General features: G+C 34.0%; 1 protein-coding gene across 1 annotated transcript in view; it reads left to right on the forward strand.

The window, feature by feature from the left end:
• LRP1B (LDL receptor related protein 1B) overlaps window positions 1-19,612 on the forward strand; it is a 750,266-nt gene that overhangs the window by 514,001 nt on the left and 216,653 nt on the right. Inside the window, exons 28-32 of the mRNA XM_064515494.1 lie at window positions 3,934-4,065; window positions 5,262-5,489; window positions 9,353-9,527; window positions 9,837-9,931; window positions 18,505-18,654. Of these exons, the coding sequence (XP_064371564.1) occupies window positions 3,934-4,065; window positions 5,262-5,489; window positions 9,353-9,527; window positions 9,837-9,931; window positions 18,505-18,654 (780 nt within the window). The remainder of the gene's footprint in view (window positions 1-3,933; window positions 4,066-5,261; window positions 5,490-9,352; window positions 9,528-9,836; window positions 9,932-18,504; window positions 18,655-19,612) is intronic.

Below are 19,612 nucleotides of genomic sequence, written 5' to 3' on the forward strand. Positions count from 1 at the left end.
AGTTCCTGAAACTAGGCATGATGACAACTATGGGTAAAGATTTGAGGTGAGTGATCTTAATTTAGCTTGCAACATGTTTTGACAAATGCTGTCAGGATATAGCATACGTCTCCTGGTATTATTTAAAAATAGTAATGTGCTAATATTAAACAAGGATGTAACCAAGGTTTTCAGTGAATATCAATTTCCCTGGGCTTCATTACTCTTTGAAATGTGCCTCTTACCAGACTTTACTATCCTGTGCACTGTGCTAACAAAGTTGTGCCACTACAGGACTACGGAGTATGTATGCCTAGGTATCTTAAAATATGGATGGAATAAATGTTCATCCCTGTGCACTCATTTCAAGTAACAATTTTTTGCTAATTTTGTAATTCATCATTTCTGCTACTTTGGGATTTGAGGAATTATGGTCTTTATTCTCTTTCAATGGAAGCAATTTCTTCTTACAAATATACAGTAAGTTAAATGAATACTAGAGAAAAATGATGATACTGTGAGAATATATCTTGATTTTTCCTTTGAATTTTTAGCAATTAAGGAATAAGTGAAACAAGATAATATGCAGTTTAGGATTCCAAAAAGAGATTAATGTTGTATTGGCATTGCAAGATGGCAGTATGAATATAGCACTGAAGAACAAACATGTTGGAGTCTCAGATCCATAGGTAGGCATCCACATCATCTATGTTAAGGTTATTAGCTTTTTTAACATTTTGTGTGATTTATTTTGTTTGAAATAAAGCAGAGGAGAGCCATATAAACTTGCTTTTGGCTGCAGGAATTTATCTGAGTTAATTTAGGACAGCTGCTAATTTAAGACAGCAAAGTTTTAGTGAGATATTTGTATGAACGAGGTATCTACAAGATAGGTTCATCTGTTAGTTAACCACAGGGAATTGCAGAAGGCTCTGTGATCTACTGCAACACGATGTCCCACCTCGGTAATATGAGTTGGAGACCTACTCATCTTCACAGAATCACAGCTGTGTGTCAGGCATGCTATTGACATAGAAAATGCAGGGTTTTAGGAAGAATATTTTCCCAACTACCCTTAAGTTTTAAAAATACACTGGCTGTAAAGAGCAATATCTTCTGCTTTAGGCATAAGAAATTGCAGTTGTACTGTAAGGGGTATTATAAGTGTACTACTGAGGATAGTGATGAGAGGAGTAAATTTAGCGCGCTGGATCTCGGAAGGATCACAGCTTAAAAAAAGTTAGATGTGAATTCCTTGACCATTTTTGAAGTCCTTACATTTCTTAAGGGTATTACTTTGTATTTAAAAATCATGACCATGACACTATTTTTCTTTTTGCAGACTGAATTTTTATAGATTTAAAAATAGGACAAGCAGTATAGTAACTGCTGAACATAAAGTATACTGGCACCACTGGGCCACTGTTTTGTAATTAAAGCATCAAAATGTTTAACTTCATAGTACTATTTTGTTATGGTATTCTGTTGAGGCCTGTATTGCCAGCTGTTAAACTAAATAACCTTTTACAGAAAGGTAGTTTAAGATGCACATGAACAAAGTTTTGGTTATTTTATTTTGGGGTGGATTTTTTTAAATTTTATTAGTTTGAGATTTAATCATAAGCTATTTGTGTACATTGTTTTTGCTTAAAACCCCCAACAAAATTGATATGTGTCTTACAAAATATGCAAAATGCATGTAGTTTTTAAATCTTTTGGTACCTTAAGCTGAATTCCTTTACTCATGGTGTAAGATCCATTTTTATAATTTTTGTTGTTGAAGATATGAAAGAGGACACTGAAACGTGTTCATTAGGAATCATAACGTAATAGGAGTCTTTCCTGAATTAGTCTAACCAAGCAGCCTGTCTTTGACAATGGTGGATGATCAATGCCCACAGGAAAGTGCAGAGCTGAAGAAAGATGGTCACACTCCTCCAGTACACCTTGTAAGCTTCCAGTAATCTGTGCCTCAATTTTTGAACCTAAAATGATGTTTTTGTTTTAGACAGATTTTTCTTACATGAACTTTTCTAGGTGACTTTAGAACTTACATAAACTCTGGATGTCTGCAGCTTTTTGGACTGACAGTTCTGCAGTGTAACTATGCCCTGCTTGAGAGCGTAACTCATCTTGTTTGTTTTCATCCTGCTACCTGATATTTCTGTTTAGTATGTCATAGCTCTTGTAATGGGAGAGGTATGGGGCTGTCATTTCCTAAATACAAATTCTTTTGCCTCAGAGAAGGATCTTGGAGGTATACTAGATGAATGAAAACTCAGCTGGATAATCAATAACAGTAAAAATGCAAATAGGATGTTAAGATTATTATACCACATGTAGTTAAACTGTGGATCTCGTCATGTTACAGATGCTAGTTCAAGTGCTCATCACTGTGCATGTAACTTGCACAGTTTCTTTCAGTATTACGTTATTGCACATTTATTGTATTTTATCTGGTTTTTTTTCTCACTTTGTCATGTAACTTTTGTATAGCTTTTCATAGTTGGATTTCATTTAGTCTTTTGTCACCTTTTTTTAGATATTTGAATACACTGAATGGTGCATACCCTGCCACAGAGGATCCCTTTATTTTGAAAACTAGACATTTATTCCTACCCTTTGCTTCCTGTCTTTTATTAAGTTATTAAACTATGATGGGACCTTCCTTTTCTCCATCCTGGCATAGTTTCCTTACAAAAGCACCATCTAGGGAATTTGGAAAGTCTTTTGGAATTTAAATACGTTATATCATCTGAATAGCTCCTGAATAGTGTGTATTCATAATTGGGATTGGTGAATCATGAGCTTGTGATACAAAAAATGTCTGACTTTTTCACATTATATCACATTTGTTCATGTATCTGATGATTTGATTCTTTATTATAGTTTCTGTATCTGGCTTGTATGGAAGCCAGACCTATTGGTTCTAGCCTGGGAACATCCTTAAAGAAGGAAAAGCCCCAGCAAAAAAAATGTTATAAATCTGTATTCATTGTAGATAACTATGACCATTTATACATCTTATTTACATGACAGAATTTTCACCGCTTTCTTCCCAGTTTATCTTATGCTGGTTTGATGAAAGACATAGATTATGCCGGCAAAATGACGTAAGATTGATATCATGCACTTAATAGGAGACTTTGTGTAATTAAAATGTCACAAAAAGTGACACCAATAGCAAATAAATTAGCAAAAAAATGACCTTCTGTAATGTTAGTAACAGTTATTAATGTCAATGCAGTTATTGTGTATTTGGCTCTTGACTATATTTAACCAAGACTAGATTATTGCAATTTAGTATTTAGAGGAGGGAATAGAGCTTGATGGTACAAAATGTACACTGAAAAACTAAATAAGACCATTCCCATCCTGAGTGCATTAATAGGGGGAAGATAAGAAAAGAATGGAGAAAGTTCATTAAATTTTATAAATAACACAGGGATTACATTTTGAGCAGTTAGGTTGTTTTTTTTTAATGGCATTTAGCTGAAAATTTTGGAGATCAATTAGAAAGAAATGACAGTAATAAAGATGAGGCCTTACAATATGTGGTTGCAGGTTTTTTAGTGTCATAGTGTAAAATTAGGCATAATATCTTGATATCTACTTAAATTTCTCTATAGATACTTACATTTTCTTCTCTTTAGTGTTCTCCCTCAGATTTAGGGAGATAAATTGTTGTTCACTTTTCAGAACAACAGCAATAATAAAAACCCTGTCAGAAAAACTCTTCTAGGACTGTTTATATGAATCAACTTTTATCCCCAAATCTTGTTTGTTTTCAGTCAAAAGCTAGAAAAGCAATTTGGAATCCTCTAGGATAAATTCAATAAACATCAGAATATAAAAAGAAGATATGCAGTGGCATTTTCTAGACATTGATACAGGAATGAAGACTAGCTTCAGAGGATGTTTTTATATTTTGTGTATTTTATTGTGTGATTCCAGCTTCTAATCCATGCGCTGCTAATGAGGGCAGAGGTCCATGTTCGCACATGTGCCTGATCAGTCACAACAGAAGTGCTGCATGTGCATGTCCTCATCTGATGAAACTGTCTGTGGACAGAAAAACATGTTATGGTAAGTTTTTCTCCGCAAACCTGAAAATTGTATCGATTTTAAGATTTTATACTGGAGAAATTAGAATGCATAATCTTGTCTCTGCAGTGTCCTGTAGTGATAAATTTTAAAGGGACATTACTTTTTGAGAATTGATAATACATGAGGTGTGCGGAGCTTTGATATTACTGCCTTAGTCATTTTTTTCTATTGCTCATGGGTATGACATGCTAGTGGAACTTATCTTTGCAAAACAGGAAGATTAATAGTGTAAAGAGCATTATCAGAAAATGACGAGTCAAGTAGCCTGAATAACAAAAAGGTACTTAATGGCTTTAATCTCTACCTGTTCTTCTAAAGTTGTCTTAGTTTCGTTTTCAAGGATCAAGAGCTAAAATGAATAAATATTAAACATGCAGCCTTGCAGGGGAGTTGTATAAAAGACTGTAACACTTTTAAGCTGTAAAAGCCCTAGAAATGTCAAATAATTGTGTCCATTATTTGTAAAACCTTGTAATACACTATTCTTCTCAGTGTCCATTAATAGTGTCTAGGAAATCTGAAGAAAAAATACTTTATCATATCAAAGGATATTAGAAAGAGAGAAGGTACCTTTGCAGTTTATATACTGACCTTTGCTAAAATATTTTAGTTTTGAGGTTAAAAAGTAGGGTTCTCTTCTGCCTTTACTGATTTTATGTATCATACTTTTCATTAGTAGATGTCTAAATTTGTTTTAACATTCAATGACTTCTCTTTTCCTCCCACCTCTTTTTGCCTTTACCCATACATTGAAGCATTCCTACTAACTTTTGTTGTTTTCAAAATGTTTTTCTTACAGTGATAATCTATTCCTGTGAGATATCAAATATTGATTTCTGTTATGATGTGCAAGTGAAGCAGTATTTTTGATTGGAATAAGAGAGATATAAGTTTTAAAATATTTTTAAATTTTTTTTCCTTAGATTTTTACAAGACTGTATTGATAGGGTGCTGTAGTAACATCTTTTCCAGTATCCAGGATTAATATATTTTTCACAAGATTTTATACTCTATAACATACTTTGGCTTTTGGATGTTATTAGGCTGCAGGCTTTCTAGAAGTCCTAAGTCATTCATATAATTTTAATTAAACATTTGGAAAGTGTTTTCATTTAACTTCATTTAGCCATTGAGGTAAGGAAGATGAGGAGTGATGTTTTCCTGTTTCACTACAGAAAAGAAGAAATTTCTTCTTTATGCAAGACATTCAGAAATAAGAGGGGTGGACATAGAGAACCCATACTTCAACTTCATCACAGCTTTCACCGTTCCTGACATCGATGATGTCACGGTCATAGATTTTGATGCTGTTGAGGAACGCTTATACTGGACTGATGTGAAAACACAGACCATCAAGCGTGCCTTTATTAATGGGACTGGCTTAGAAACCATTATCTCAAGAGGTAAATCGCGTAATATTAAATTAAAAATAATTCATTAGAGGTAAATGTTTGTGTGGTTTTTGTATGCAACAGTATGAGAATTCAAGTTTCTATTAAGAATACCTTTCACTGATACTGGATAATTCATGTAAACAATAAAAAAACATAATTTTATTTAGGATTGTAGTTCATTTTATAGATGCATAAATAATTTTTATTTAACATGTAACATTTTTTATAAAGAATTTAAATACAGTGTAGTGAACAATGGAAATACTGTTTTCTGGGAGAGGTAGAATGTTTAAAGACAAAAAGCTGAAAAATAACTGCATCCTGAAATAGCTTTGCATTGAAAAATTTCATGTGGACTTCCTATATCCTTCAGCTAGCTGTGCTGACTTACAGAAGAAATTAGCTCTGTCAGAACCCACTTTTTTTTTCTTTCCAGTGAATGTAGATCTTTCTGATTTAATCTTCAACTTGAATTTCAAATTCAGAAATACAAGAAAACAGTACCTTTGGAATATTAGCTATATATTTGGCATAGTCAGGGCATCAAACCACACAGTAGCTTTGCAGTTTGCTGATACTGGTGTTACACATTTACCTCTTGTCTTCTTGCAAAGTATGTAAGGTTCAAACTGAATGTCATCAGGCTGTTCAGGTCCAGTATTGGCCCGAATGGGGCCAGTATTTTCACCATGTGGAACTGGAGTCTTTTGATTCTGCGTCTTTGAATCCTGGGTATCCTTCTACTGTCATTGGTGCTTCAGTTAAAATACTACGATTCATGTTTTCCTGAGCTTTCTCATTGTAAGTAGGTTGCTTACAGCAGTAAAGGGAAACCAATATTGCAAATGGAAAACCATGACTGGCTGTTTTTTCTGCAGTTGCACCTTCTTTGTTCCAACGCTATTGCTCTGTGCTTTGAATTCAGAGACTGAATAGATCTAAAGTCTGTACTTGGTCGCTCCAACCATATGCCAGTATCTCCAGTGCTAAAATGATACCATTTGTTGCCTTTCCTAACATTTTTTCAATTGTCAGTTCCTGTCCTGGCAGCACATGGTCTTCTATCTTGTAATATGTGCTGCCGGCTTCAAACTAGGAGATGTGTCTGGAGGAGTGTGGGCAAATTTGCAAGCTAAAGGAACTCCTAGATCCTCAACTACTAAAAGTGTATTTGAGGGGAAAGAGGAGAAAATAACTCACTTTTGTAAGATCAGACCTTTTTTCAGTTTGATAACAAACAAAAGAGACTGAAACTGTTTTCTCAGTTGAGTGGCTGGAGACACCAGAAACGGAATTCAAGTTCTGTCCAAGGCTTCTTTTAGACCAAATTTATTCTGTCTTAGCAAGTTTTGCAGAGTCATTGGACCAGTGTGGCATATTCCTACTTGACTTTTTAGGTTGGTAAAAATGATTTCTTTTGTCTGAGTGTCTTTCTTTTTTCCTTGCTAACTCCAGGACAACTTTATTAGCAATCAGAAGCAATTTTCATTACTAGTGACAAGAACAAGGCTTACAAAGCCTCTTTCGGTTCTACCTTAGATCATGATTTGAGGTGCTGAAAAGACAAGGAAAATGATTTTTTTTTGATTGGTAGAATTAAACCATTGTTTTACTGAATAAAATGTATAATGAAAAAATTACAGAAAGTTGTCAAGAAACTTAATGGATAAGGGTATTCACTATGTATAAGTATATCTGTTTATCATGCATTATTTCATAGTTCCAACTAGCTTTTTACTGATGGTAATTTCCATTGTGGAGTAAATTTTGTATGTGTCAGATGTAATTTCTTATATATAAAATTTACAAAATTGCAGTGTTCTGACACATCCAAATGTTACAGGGACTGCTTATTATGTGTAAATGATCACATTGCTTACAGTTATATTTTCGTACTTCTCATAAGAACATAAACTTTAAAAGCATATGCTAACAGGATTCTCACTGGATGAAGTATTAAGCCAATGTCACAACCATGGCAAAGTCATGTTTTAATCTTTTTAAGAGTATGAAATTATGAAATACTTATTTTCTAGTTCCGCCAATCTTAAAAAAAAAAAAAAAAAAAAAAAAAAAAAAAAAGCAGCAAGGGTTCAGTTTATAATGAGTCATGGCTGTATATTTGGTGTCCTTTGTTCCATTCCCAAAAGCTGGCAAACTTCCTAAAGTCCCCTCACCATTTAATATTAAATATACGCAGGCCAGTCCTTAGCAACATCTGTGTTAGTTCATCAATGAGAATAATTCAGTCAGTGAAAGTAAGCAAAGTAAGTTGAAGAGGAGATTGTGTACAAACTGTGAAACATAATGAGATCGCCCCCAGCCTGTTTTCCAGTCTACAAAGATGTTGGCTAACATGAACCATTGCTAAGCCAAGGCAGAGCATGTTGGTATTCAGACCTTCAGTAGTGCATTACACCCAGCATTTAAGGCATGGAGTGCAGGCAAAACATACATTTCTGGTGAACATGGGAATATTTAAACAAGGTGATTTATTTATTTATTTATTTCTCCCAACATTCCTTGATCATTTTGAAGTGCAGAGGGAATTGAATGCCTAGTAGTTTGTCATCTAGTGATGTGTTATCATGATCCATGCTTTTTTCTTTTTTATTCTTTAATCAATATTGTGCTAAGGAGGGCTATCACTTGCAAAAAAACCTGTGAAGCTACCAGAACAGTCACACCTTATTCACATTTTGCCACCTCAGCTGGTTCTGACTACCATCCTAGTTCACAGGTTGCTTCCTTCTAAATGGCATGGGTTTTTTTAAGTGCTGTATTCTCATTAGTCATTGTTCTCCTATAAAAGCTCCTGCATATTTAATAGAAATTATTTGTAACAGGCTCTGGATAGAGCTATCTGTGTCAGGCTACACAGGCCTTAAATCACATCGTTTCAAAAATTCTTCCAATTTAATATTTACTGAATTTGAAGTTCATATCCAGTATCATACCTACAATAAGAATAGTAGTTCCCTCCAGTGGCTCTCGACTTACTGCACTTCATGCCTTAATCAATGAAGACAGCTAGATTTGGTTGCAGTCTTGTGCCTTTAGTGAAGCTTTCAGGTCTTCAGATGTGTTTCAGGTCCAGGGTGTTTGTTCTTAGTATGACATCTTTCATTTTCAAATCCCAAGGAGGGAGTAAGTTGGAGTCTTCAAAGCAGCATTAAGTTTCAGTTCCAGAAATAAGTAGCTACAGTACTGAAGGAGCTTTATTTATCTACTTACGTGCTATAGAACTATCTTTTCTGGGGCCATCTCCAAACCTTTTTTTCTTTTCTTTTCTCTCCTTCCCCCCACCCACCATGTATTGACCAATGACTTTAATCCAGATTTTCTGTACTGAGCCCTCCTGGTGCTACAGAAGTAAGTAGGCTTTCACACTTCAGTATAGCTTTGTTTTAGAACTCCTCCATGTGTTCTGTATCTCTCACACTCAAAGAAGCACAGAGCTTCCTCTTGAGTCAGGATTTATGTTTGTTTAAATATGATCTTTGAACTTCCTAGTGGAACCTAACACATTCTTCATCATCATGTAAAGACTTTTGAGTAGTGCACTGAGTAAAAAATGATTTCCTAAGTAGAAAAAGGCTCTGAAAAAATATAAAGGCTGTTTCATTATTATATTTGGACAGTAGGTTTTTTGCAAGTATTTATAGATGATTTCCTGCATCTTCAGTGCAATTTCCATGTTAATTATTGTTGCTGTATCTGGGTCAAAAATAAAAACAATGATTTCTAATTGCACCTTGTTAGAGTATTGCAGGAGTTTGTTAAATTGCAGAAGAGGTTTGTTTTTTTTTTTTTCTGAAAGTCCGAAAGTTTAGAAAGTAAATCAAAAGAACAACTGCTTTCACTTTTTGCAGATATTCAGAGTATCAGAGGTCTTGCAGTGGATTGGATATCACGTAATTTATACTGGATTAGCTCAGAATTTGATGAAACACAAATTAATGTGGCACATTTAGATGGTTCCTTGAAAACTTCCATCATCCATGGAATTGATAAACCCCAGTGTCTTGCAGTTCACCCAGTAAGAGGGTAATATATTTGTAGTTTTAATAAGTTACCATAAAGCTCATCAGGAGATTTCTTTTTCAATCAGATTTTGAGCTTGCTCATTCTGTTTTCTTGCAAAATTTATACTAAATGCATGCATTTGAAAGATTTTGCACAGAAATTCTTAACTGAGTATTGCTTCTATACCAAAGTTTGCTGTTAATTAAATCATATAACCAGTAGTTGTGTATTATGCCTACTTATTAAATCTATGCACATTTTCACTACTGATGTGTTAAAAATACTGTGTACAGAAGGCAGTGTTTACAATATGCTCTTTTTCTTCTTCAGTAAGCTTTATTGGACGGATGGAAACACAATTAATATGGCAAACATGGATGGCAGCAACAGCAAAATACTCTTTCAGAATCAAAAAGATCCTGTTGGTAAGTATTCTTTTTTTGTTTTTTATTTGATGATATTTTAATATGGAACTTGTCTTGAAATGCTACTTATGTATATGATGATGTTTCTCACATTCTATAGAACAATGATATTCATGTGCATAGAGACATGAAAAACACCAATGTATTTTTGTGTTTTACTGTTCTAAGATATTTTTTGTCCTATTTTAATCACATTGAAATCTACTATAATGAGTCAAATGATACAAGTATTAATTTTTAGGATTACAATAGATACATAGACTAAAGGTGAAATGATACCCATATATCTGTTTGCATCTTTAGGTCATGAATAAAAATACAAAGAGCGGGTCTTTTAATAAACTGTGTTTTTTATACATAGTGTAACATAATTTTTAATAAACTGTTTTTAATAAATATGTGGGAAGATTCTTCTACCAGAAACATAACTTTCTTCATCAGAATGCCAGGTGCACGATGAAAAGATAATTTGACTCTTAACTTTCCATTTATAACAAAGAGCAGAAATTGAAACACTCAACTGATATAAAGCCATAACCCTTATTTTTAATATTTTATCATTAACATAGTTTATAAATTATACCACCTTCTGAAAAATTGTATCCCTTGCATGCGTGCTAGGGCTTTTCTTAGTCATTCAGGTCCCTTTCTTTCTTTTGTTTTGCTTTTTTCTTTTTTTTTTTGATGTCATTTTCTTTAGGTGGTTAAAGTGATCACTCTGGTTGTTTTGCCTTTTTAATGGCCCATGAAGTGTTTAAATTTTAAAGCATTTATTTCTTTTTTGTAACTGAATGTAAGTGAGCCAAAGCAAAAATAAATGACCTAACTAAATAATTAATTTGAGGTTAGAGCAAACACAATGTGCATTTTAGTCCCTAAATTCAAAACAATTTTATAGAAAATATGCAGTAACTGTTTTCTTGTTGGTTTGGTTTCACATCTGTCCACCTTAAGAGACAGCAATCTGTGTATTTGGAGAAAAAACAAAGTGCTAAAGCCACTAAATTTAAGGTGAGCACAAAGGAATTTAATAATAATTGGACAATATTAAGAAATAATGCTGTGTGCAACAATTTGCACTGAATATCCTGTGGTAGATGACAAGGTCACAGGGCCTTGAATTACAGTCCTTGTGGTTTCTGTTCAGTTTGTTCTATCAGTAATTCCACGGAACCAAATACATGGTAGAATGCTAAGTGCTCCTTCTTGCTCCAAGTGTGTTGGCTCTAGGCATGTAGGCTGCACATGCAAATCCACATGGGTTTTGTGACATTTTTTCCTTCATGGATGTGTCTTACTGGTATCAGATGGACTATTTATGCAGTTAAACATCTGTTTAAGCCTTGTAGGGCTGAGAATTGTGACAGAAGTGGTTTGGGTTTTTTTTTTTTGCTATTTGTTTGTTGTTTTTTCCTTCACTACAGAGCTATGAGTGAGGCAAATTGTTGTTGTGCAGTAATGGACTAATGTAAAATGATTAAGAACTGATTTGAGTTGCTTGAAATAGTTTATATTCCATATTAAAAGTTTTCATTGCATAATAATGAGACTAAGGAAAGTGTAGAGATTTAACTGTATTTTCCCTCCTTCTCGCCCACCTGAACGTGTCTTAAATCATAAAGTGTGTCTGTGTGTAGGTTTACGTATGTCTGTATATAAGGGGAAGGTAAAGCTTGCCTCTGTCTATCCATGAAATACTTTTGAAGTGGTAGATGTCTTGCACTTAATTTTATTGTCAGTCAGGATGGACATGAAAATAGCTTCTGTTGCATGTCTTTCATATACCAACGTTGAAATATAAAATATATTAAGTATCAGTTTTAAATGTTTAAATTAGTCCTATCATTAGAAATATTCATTTAACAATAAATGTACATGCCAAGAATAAGAAAACACTGCTGAAGAGCCAGAGGAGCATACTAAAGAACTTATATTTAATAATTCATTTCTAACTGACAAGTTAAACTGTCTTTCTGCATAAGTGAAATTCCAGTTCATGTAATTTACTGATTTCGAAAATTTGGAGAGCAAGATGAGCAATCTGATAAGTGACCTCCCGAGGAGGTTATTGAAAAAGGACAAATATGTGGCTTACTGTATTTGGATGTCTTGAGAATTGATGCTTTTAGATTTCTTGAGACATAATTTCAGAATTTAAAGAATGGGAGAAAGTTTTCCAATCTGTGGCTTGAAATATGCTGATGGTATTTTCTCTGATGAAGTCATGTTAAAAGAAGGAAATTCTTTCCATTTAATTAGAATATGTTTTAACATCAAGAGAATGTAGGTAGTAGATTTTTGTGACGGAGAATCTTAGGAGGACAAATTTTAGGTCTTTTTTTATCTTAATTACTAGTTATGACTTGTTAGTCCTTTCTGCAGTTCTAAAAGGCTTAAATACTGACACACATACACCAGTTGAAAAAAAGAACTATTGAACACTGGGATTTCATTAAATTACATTCTTAGGGATTAGGTTTTTAGCGCTTAATTTGGCTTTTATACTTTGTGAGGCAGATCACTGATGTTTTAAATTTCTAGCTTATAATAAGTTAAGCAGTTGTTCATCTTAAAACTTGAAAAATATAAACCATGCATCCTTTGATTGTTTTCAAAGCATTTAAAAAAACCAGATATTTTAAAATTGTGGCGTATATTTATGTCTATTCATAGGAAGTTTTGAAATAACTTGGATAAATAATCTTTAAAAACACACTGGATCACTAGCTCAGCTGCATTCAAGAGACTATAATTATAGGATAGGTGGGAGGGAGGGGTTTGTTTTGTTTTGTTCTAAACAAATGGTATCTTTCCTATTGTTTCTGTTTTGTCATGATTCTAGTGAAGCATTATTTTCTGTCTCAGTTGCTCTTTGTACTGACTCTGTACTTGAAAATCCCTTGATAATTCATTGTTTCTTTTCAATAAATAGCGTAGTCTACAAACAAAATAGTTGCAGATATGAACAGAAAATCTTCTTGAGACTGGCCCTTGAAATTTTAACTTAAATTTAAATTTTTTGGTAAACTGCCTTTATAAGTTGTTATTTCTTAAATACATATGTTTTTAGTGGAAAAATAAACTTAGTGATTTACTACTTTGAAGCACTGTTTTTACACCGGAAGTATAATCAGCCGTAAAGAGTTAAGAAATCTCTTTCATTCCACTAATTTTTTTAATAGTTATCCGAAGCTGTTTTGGGAAATGTGAGTAAAACTTCCAAATTATGAATCTTGTTATAATTAATCTAAGCCATAACAACAGTATCCAACATTTAATTGATTTATGTAGCCCACTAAATTGTACAAAAAGTGCTATTAGGAGTCATCTTCATGAACTAGGTGGTGTACCAGAGCAAAATACTAAGCTTGCTTTGCCAGCAGTAGAAGCTTAGAGCTTATGACATGGTTTTAAGATTGAGAGGGTTTTGGAACTTCTGTGTAGAAATTGCCAAAATAGTAGCATGTATCTGGTAATTTTAATAAAGTAGAAAATGCATGTGAAAACAGTGACAGTGTAAGACACGATAATTTTTTTTTTTAAGCAGCAATATAATTCTATAAAGGCTTGTCAGATTTTTTCTAATATTTTAAAATGTTACGAAGCAATTGTCCAAATCCATAGCCAAAAATGTGTTATCTGCAGATGGTCTTCAAATAGAATACTGTTTAGTTAATTAGAAGAAATTTTTTCCAGAAATCTAGAGCAAGTGAAAATGGTAGGTGCCATGAGAAAAGGAAGCACAAGAGACTAAAATAAGCAAGACAGTATACACGTTAGGAGGTCACTTAAAGTTTTTGATGGCACTGTATATTTGTAACCTCTTCTGGTAAGATGGAAGAACATAGAGCTGGACTAGCGAATATCAGTTTGAAAACTTTGGGGAGATGTGATTTTTCACATTTCTACCAATACGGGATTAGATGTAATTTCTTTGGGTTTGATTTTAGGATTTTGAACAGCCTCTTGATTTTTCTTAGAAGATACTTTCAGAACAAACCACAGGGAACAGTAGACCGGAGTATTTTAAATAGTGGGGTTTTTTTTTTTTTTTTTTTTTTGTCTTTCTTTACGTTACTCCTTGAATTTGGTTTACCATGTGGCAGATTCACTGGATTTATTTTTACTTTGAAAACAAAGATTCATAATTGACTAGCTTACACCAGTTGCTTGACTTTTAATCTGTATGTGCAATACTTGAAACAGAATTGTATCGTAATCTTATCAAAACAACCAAACATTTATTTTATGAGTGTACCTTGCCGTCAAGTACTAACTTGAAACCTTTTACTAGTTTTGGTTGAAAAGCACTTTTCTTTTAATTAGAAATCAGCATTCTGAACAATCCATTGTTAACCTAAACATTCTTGGGTGAGATTTATTGCTCAGTTTCAGAGGTAATGAGTGCTTGAAATAGTTTACATATAATTGGATTTTAATTCACCAATTAAGGCTGCTTTCATATTTTTCTAAGATTAGTTTCATCTCTAAGTCTACATCAGTCTGTCTCCCAGTACTGAGCTGCCCAATTTTGCCAGCTATCATGGTTATTTGCATTTTACTTGTGGTCTTTTGTCATTCACAGATGCAACCCCAAAAAGCGTCATTTAGATGTTAAGAGAGCAGAATATCCATACAGTAATAGATCACAAGCTAATGAATGAAAATGGAAATTTTAGTTGCAGTGATTGGAACATCTTGCCTAAAGAGTGTTTCTGTCAAGCTGTGTAGGTTACTGGAGAGTTACATGGAAGTATAGCTTGATGTTCTCCCCGATGCTTTCTGTGACGTTGGCATGATTAGGTTCATGAAATATAGTGTTGGCTTTCTCACTGAATGATTACTGTATGATTTAATTAATTTTCATTGGTGTTCCTTGGCTAATGAATATTCAGAATGATCTCAGATAAAAAGGTATATCAGACTTCATAAATAGAAGGAAGGATTATGAAAATAGTTGGCCAAAATATTCCTCTTCCTTTTATAAAATACTACTTGATCAAACTTTTACTGTATCATAGGTTAACTAGTGGGTTTTCTTCTGCAGCCACACTTTTGTTTTGCTTTGCGAACATAGTAGACACAAGAAAGAAACTGGAGATTGCAGTGGTGTCTGCTTCTTAAATTGTTTGTTGGAAAAATAATTTTAATACACATTTGGAACAAAAACTACTTGAAAGGCATGGATCATCTGGATATTTTAGTGCAGGTCAGTCCCTTTCTAGGATGTGAGTGTTCATTCTAGTTTCTGAACAGAACAATGGTTCATATACCTTGTTTAGTTATGCTATTTCTGCTTTGTCCATAGTGCTATAATGGATTGGCATCCTATATTAAAATAACTGGTTAATAAGTATTTGAAATTTGAGCTGTTTAGGTTAGAAAAGTTCTTTACATTGGGAAAAGGTTATAATAATGGCCTACATTAAATTCTCAATAAGAAAAGGTATTGAAGAAATGGCAGAGTAAACTGGAGTGGAGGAAAAAGAGAATACAATGGAAAATACAAGAATAATTCCATGGAAGATGGAAGTGAGAACAGAACCCAAAGAGAAGATTTGGTCTCCTCAAGTGCACACACGTGTCAGTAGTAGTGGGCTATCCCTCAAGAATCCAGCTCACTGAAAATTTCCCAAGCAGTGGGTATATGGAAAAGGCCCATCTTCATCTGGAGCATAAAAGCTAGATCTTGCAGAAGCTAATATAACAAAGTAGGTAAACCTTTGTGGCTGAATTGAAATTTTTGGTCAAGAAAACACATTTTCATTTTTATTGTTCACATGACATCTAATCTATTTTGACTGAAATTCTGAATACAGGATGCGTTTCCGACATGAGATGGAGCTGCACGTAGCCTATTGGAGGCTTTCATTCTCAGGGTATCTCAAAGTCTTTCCTTTCAAAGGTAGATTCCATCTGTGATTCAGGAAGCCAGGATCAGAGCAAGTTGCTGTAAGACCTTTGTGAAAAGGGGTGACACTACATCTGTTTTATAGACCACATCTGTTTGGTGAAATTTTTTATTCTTTTATTTCACTGATTTTTTTGATATTACAACTGTATTTTAACTAACACATAAAATTGGGAAGATATGTACATCCTATTAATAATTTTTATCTTAATTATTTATATCTTAATTATTTATTTTTATCTTAATAATAACCCTGACTTTATTTTAAATTTATAGTCTAATTTTAGAAATCTCTTGACCCACAAAGACCTGATTTTCATTCTACTAATTTTCTGCTTCACGTCCTGTGGGAAGGAGGATTTGCATATGACTTTGGTTCAAAGATTGTACCAGATTAGGTCTATGTACAGGAGGGATAGTGTGACAGCAAGTCACTGCTATGATACTTCTTTGAGTATATTGCAGATTGTTGGTTTTCTTTACATACTTTACTCAAAACAGATCTATCAACTCACCCTGATAAATGCTGGCAGTTCTCATCTAAATGTCTCATCTGATGATTTTCAGGTCCTTGAAGCTGAGTGTCTGCGATGCTTTGTCTTCCATTGGTGGGCCTGCCTTCCTTTCCTCTCAGTTTTCCGAAGAAAAAACATGCAGTATAAATATGAGACAGATATTTCTTGCACTCAAATCAGTTAATGACCAGTGCTTTCCACTCAGCGTTCCAAAGGGCACACAGTATTGCCATGTGGTAGCTGTCTACAAAGTCAGTAGATATTTCTTTTCTACAGTCTATATGTTTAGGTTAAATTAGACAACTCTGCCATAAGGCATAAGCCAGCCGCCCAGAGCAGAATGCATCATGAATGTCTGTGAAGCTTACTACTAGCAAATCACATGTTTTTATTAGTAAAAACAGAATTCCTGAAAAATCTATCTCAATAAACACACTCTGTCTACATTTAAAAATAATACATTTTCACAAAGGTCAATAATTGGTGATATAACACAGCAGAAAAATATTCTGGGAGGGAAGATGTGGTAGAGGTGGCATTAAGGAAACAGGAATGTTAGTTTTGTCAGCTGTTGGAGTGTAATTGGTATACCTGTGTGCAAAAATGTAAGAAATAAAAAACCTGACAACATAACATTGTAATTGCTGTGTATGAAACGCTCATTGCAGCCCCATGAATAGATCTGTCTGTGTGAAAGCGGTCAGCAGCTGACTGGTAGCAGAAAAGAGACAGAGAATAGCAAATGCTGTCCATCTCAGAGCAAGGAAACCTTTCTATTGCATATTGTATTTGTAACTGTAGTAAGGCTTCCCATGCTTACCGTAATTTCTGTGACTGCTGCTTGTTTCCAAGGACTGTGGCACAGTCTCTTCTCTTTGATTAGTGCTTATTTTACAAGCATGAAAACAGTTAGATGCAAAGAGATGTTGCAAGATCACTCTCTCCTGAAGCGACTACTCAGTAGCTTTATCCTCTACTGAGTCTTTCTGTCCATTTTGGGGTTTTTTTTGGGGGGGCAGGGGGGGGTTTCCTCTCCTGCTTCTGGGTCAACCAGTTGTAGAGAGGGGAAAAAATATCAGTTACTGGAAATCAACTGTAAAGCTATTATTGGAAAGCTTAGAAAGTGGGAGCCTATTGCTCTATTATGTCAAATGTCTGTAAAGAAGTAGTGGCGTGCTGCCAGCTATAAGTATTGTAGCACATGGCACTGCTTTTTCACATCAGGATTTTGAAAATGGATCTGGCTTTCCATGGAGAAGCAGACTACAGGATGGAAGGAAAGTATTGTTGAATTTTTACATGTTGACCTATGGAGTGAAATACAGTATTTTTTGGCAAGTTGCTGGATACCTAACATGAGTTCTGGGAGAAGTCTAGTACCAAGGCAAATTATTATGGCATATCTTGTCACCATGCCCAGCATATTTCACAGTGGAAAATCTGCCACAATTACTTGAACATTTTTAAAGGATTATGGAACTCTGAAATATTTTATCTCCTTACTCTTTGCTGTTATTTCCAGAATAATATATGCTTTGTTTACGCGGTAGGATATTCTGCAAGTATTTTCATTTCTACATTTTTCTTGCTTCTAACTCTGAAGAATTGATTATGAAGTCACTTTGCTATGAAGTGAAATTTAAATTAATACTATAAATTTATTGAGAACTAGTAGTAATTTTTTTGTATTTTAAGGGTTATCAGCATTCTAAGCAGTGGACTGTGCATATGGGGCGAGAGCAGATTCTTTACAGTTTTCAAACACACAAATTACTTTTTTAAATCTTCATATATTCATAATTTTAGAATGAAAGTGGTGTATTCTGGTGGGCATTTGCTAGTAGTTTATAACCTCTTTTAGGTCATCAGTTCATTCAAGCAGTTGCCAGATAATAGCCTTTCATCAGTCGGCCACTGATTAATTTCTGTAGATGGGAGAAGTATAGGCAGAAATCTTTCAAAAGGCATGTGCTGTTTCCACTATAAATGGCCAAATTTATTTTGTTTTTGAATGGATAGGTAGATAGATAACACATACTTGTATACTTTTTTTGTCTTAAATACACTTTTCTTTCGAAAACAGCTTAAAGATGCTAAAGGTATATTATAATTAAAGCCACAGTTAAAGTTGTGTACATTAATTGCAGGTTTATCAATTGATTATGTGGAGAACAAACTTTACTGGATCAGTTCAGGAAATGGAACCATAAACAGATGCAATTTGGATGGTGGTAACCTTGAAATAATAGAGTCAATGAAAGAAGACTTAACAAAAGCTACAGCTTTAACCATTATGGGTAAGTCCAGTGGTAAAGTCTTGCTTTTCAAGTGATTGGATGCTGATGAATTATGAATTATCTAAAGCCTTGAAAACTTTCTGTGTGAATGCAGACACATACAGTACATTCACTAGTGGCTGGTGTGCATGTGAGTTCATTGAACATGCAGCTTGCAATCTATATTACAAGTATATGTTTCTAAATAGTACAGTCTTACCTGTATATACACAGCACAAGGTAATGGACTGATGGCTTGTTTTCAGTGTAGTTACTTGTAAAGCATGTTAGAAGAAGGTCTCTATTGCAGAGAATTATCCATGACTTGTTTCTTCTGCTACTTCCTTCTTTCCATCTCAGTTCAGACTAGCCCCAGTTTGTTGACTTTTCATGAACCTTATGAACAGTCCTTTGGGTTAAGACAGCTGATATAAATTGATGATTTGGATTTTTATATATCTGCTGATCTTTCTTGTATTAGATTGGTTGAAAAATAAGTTGTTTTACTTGTTACACTCTGGAATTATATTTTCAAGTTATGAACATAGACTTTATAGACATTTTTCCTTTGCACCTTAGAAATGTTCAGAAACATTCAAATTGTCAAAAAACATCAAAAGAAAAAAAGGTAATGAAAATAAAGTTTTCTATGAAACTCAAGAAGTCTTTAAGTTGCAGAATTGTTGATTATGAGAATATCACTAACTTTGTTTCTTATACGCATGTTCAGCTGTTGGCCCTTGCTAGAGCAAGGATAGGATGCTTTAAGAAACTCTGGTTTGACTCTGAGCCAGCGTTTTATGCTCTTCTAGAGATAATTTTAAAGCTTTTTCCAAATTGCCTCCAAACAGTTTGCTCACTTCTGCTCTGTTTCAGTTCAAAATGATTTGTATTTAGCTTGGGTTTTCTTATAAAAGGTCTTTTGATGGCTAGATTTTTGTTCTTACAGGTGACCCATCAAATGCCATGTCCTTTTTAA

Source organism: Dromaius novaehollandiae, chromosome 7 (genome assembly GCF_036370855.1).
Source record: "Dromaius novaehollandiae isolate bDroNov1 chromosome 7, bDroNov1.hap1, whole genome shotgun sequence".
Classification (NCBI taxonomy): domain Eukaryota; kingdom Metazoa; phylum Chordata; class Aves; order Casuariiformes; family Dromaiidae; genus Dromaius; species Dromaius novaehollandiae.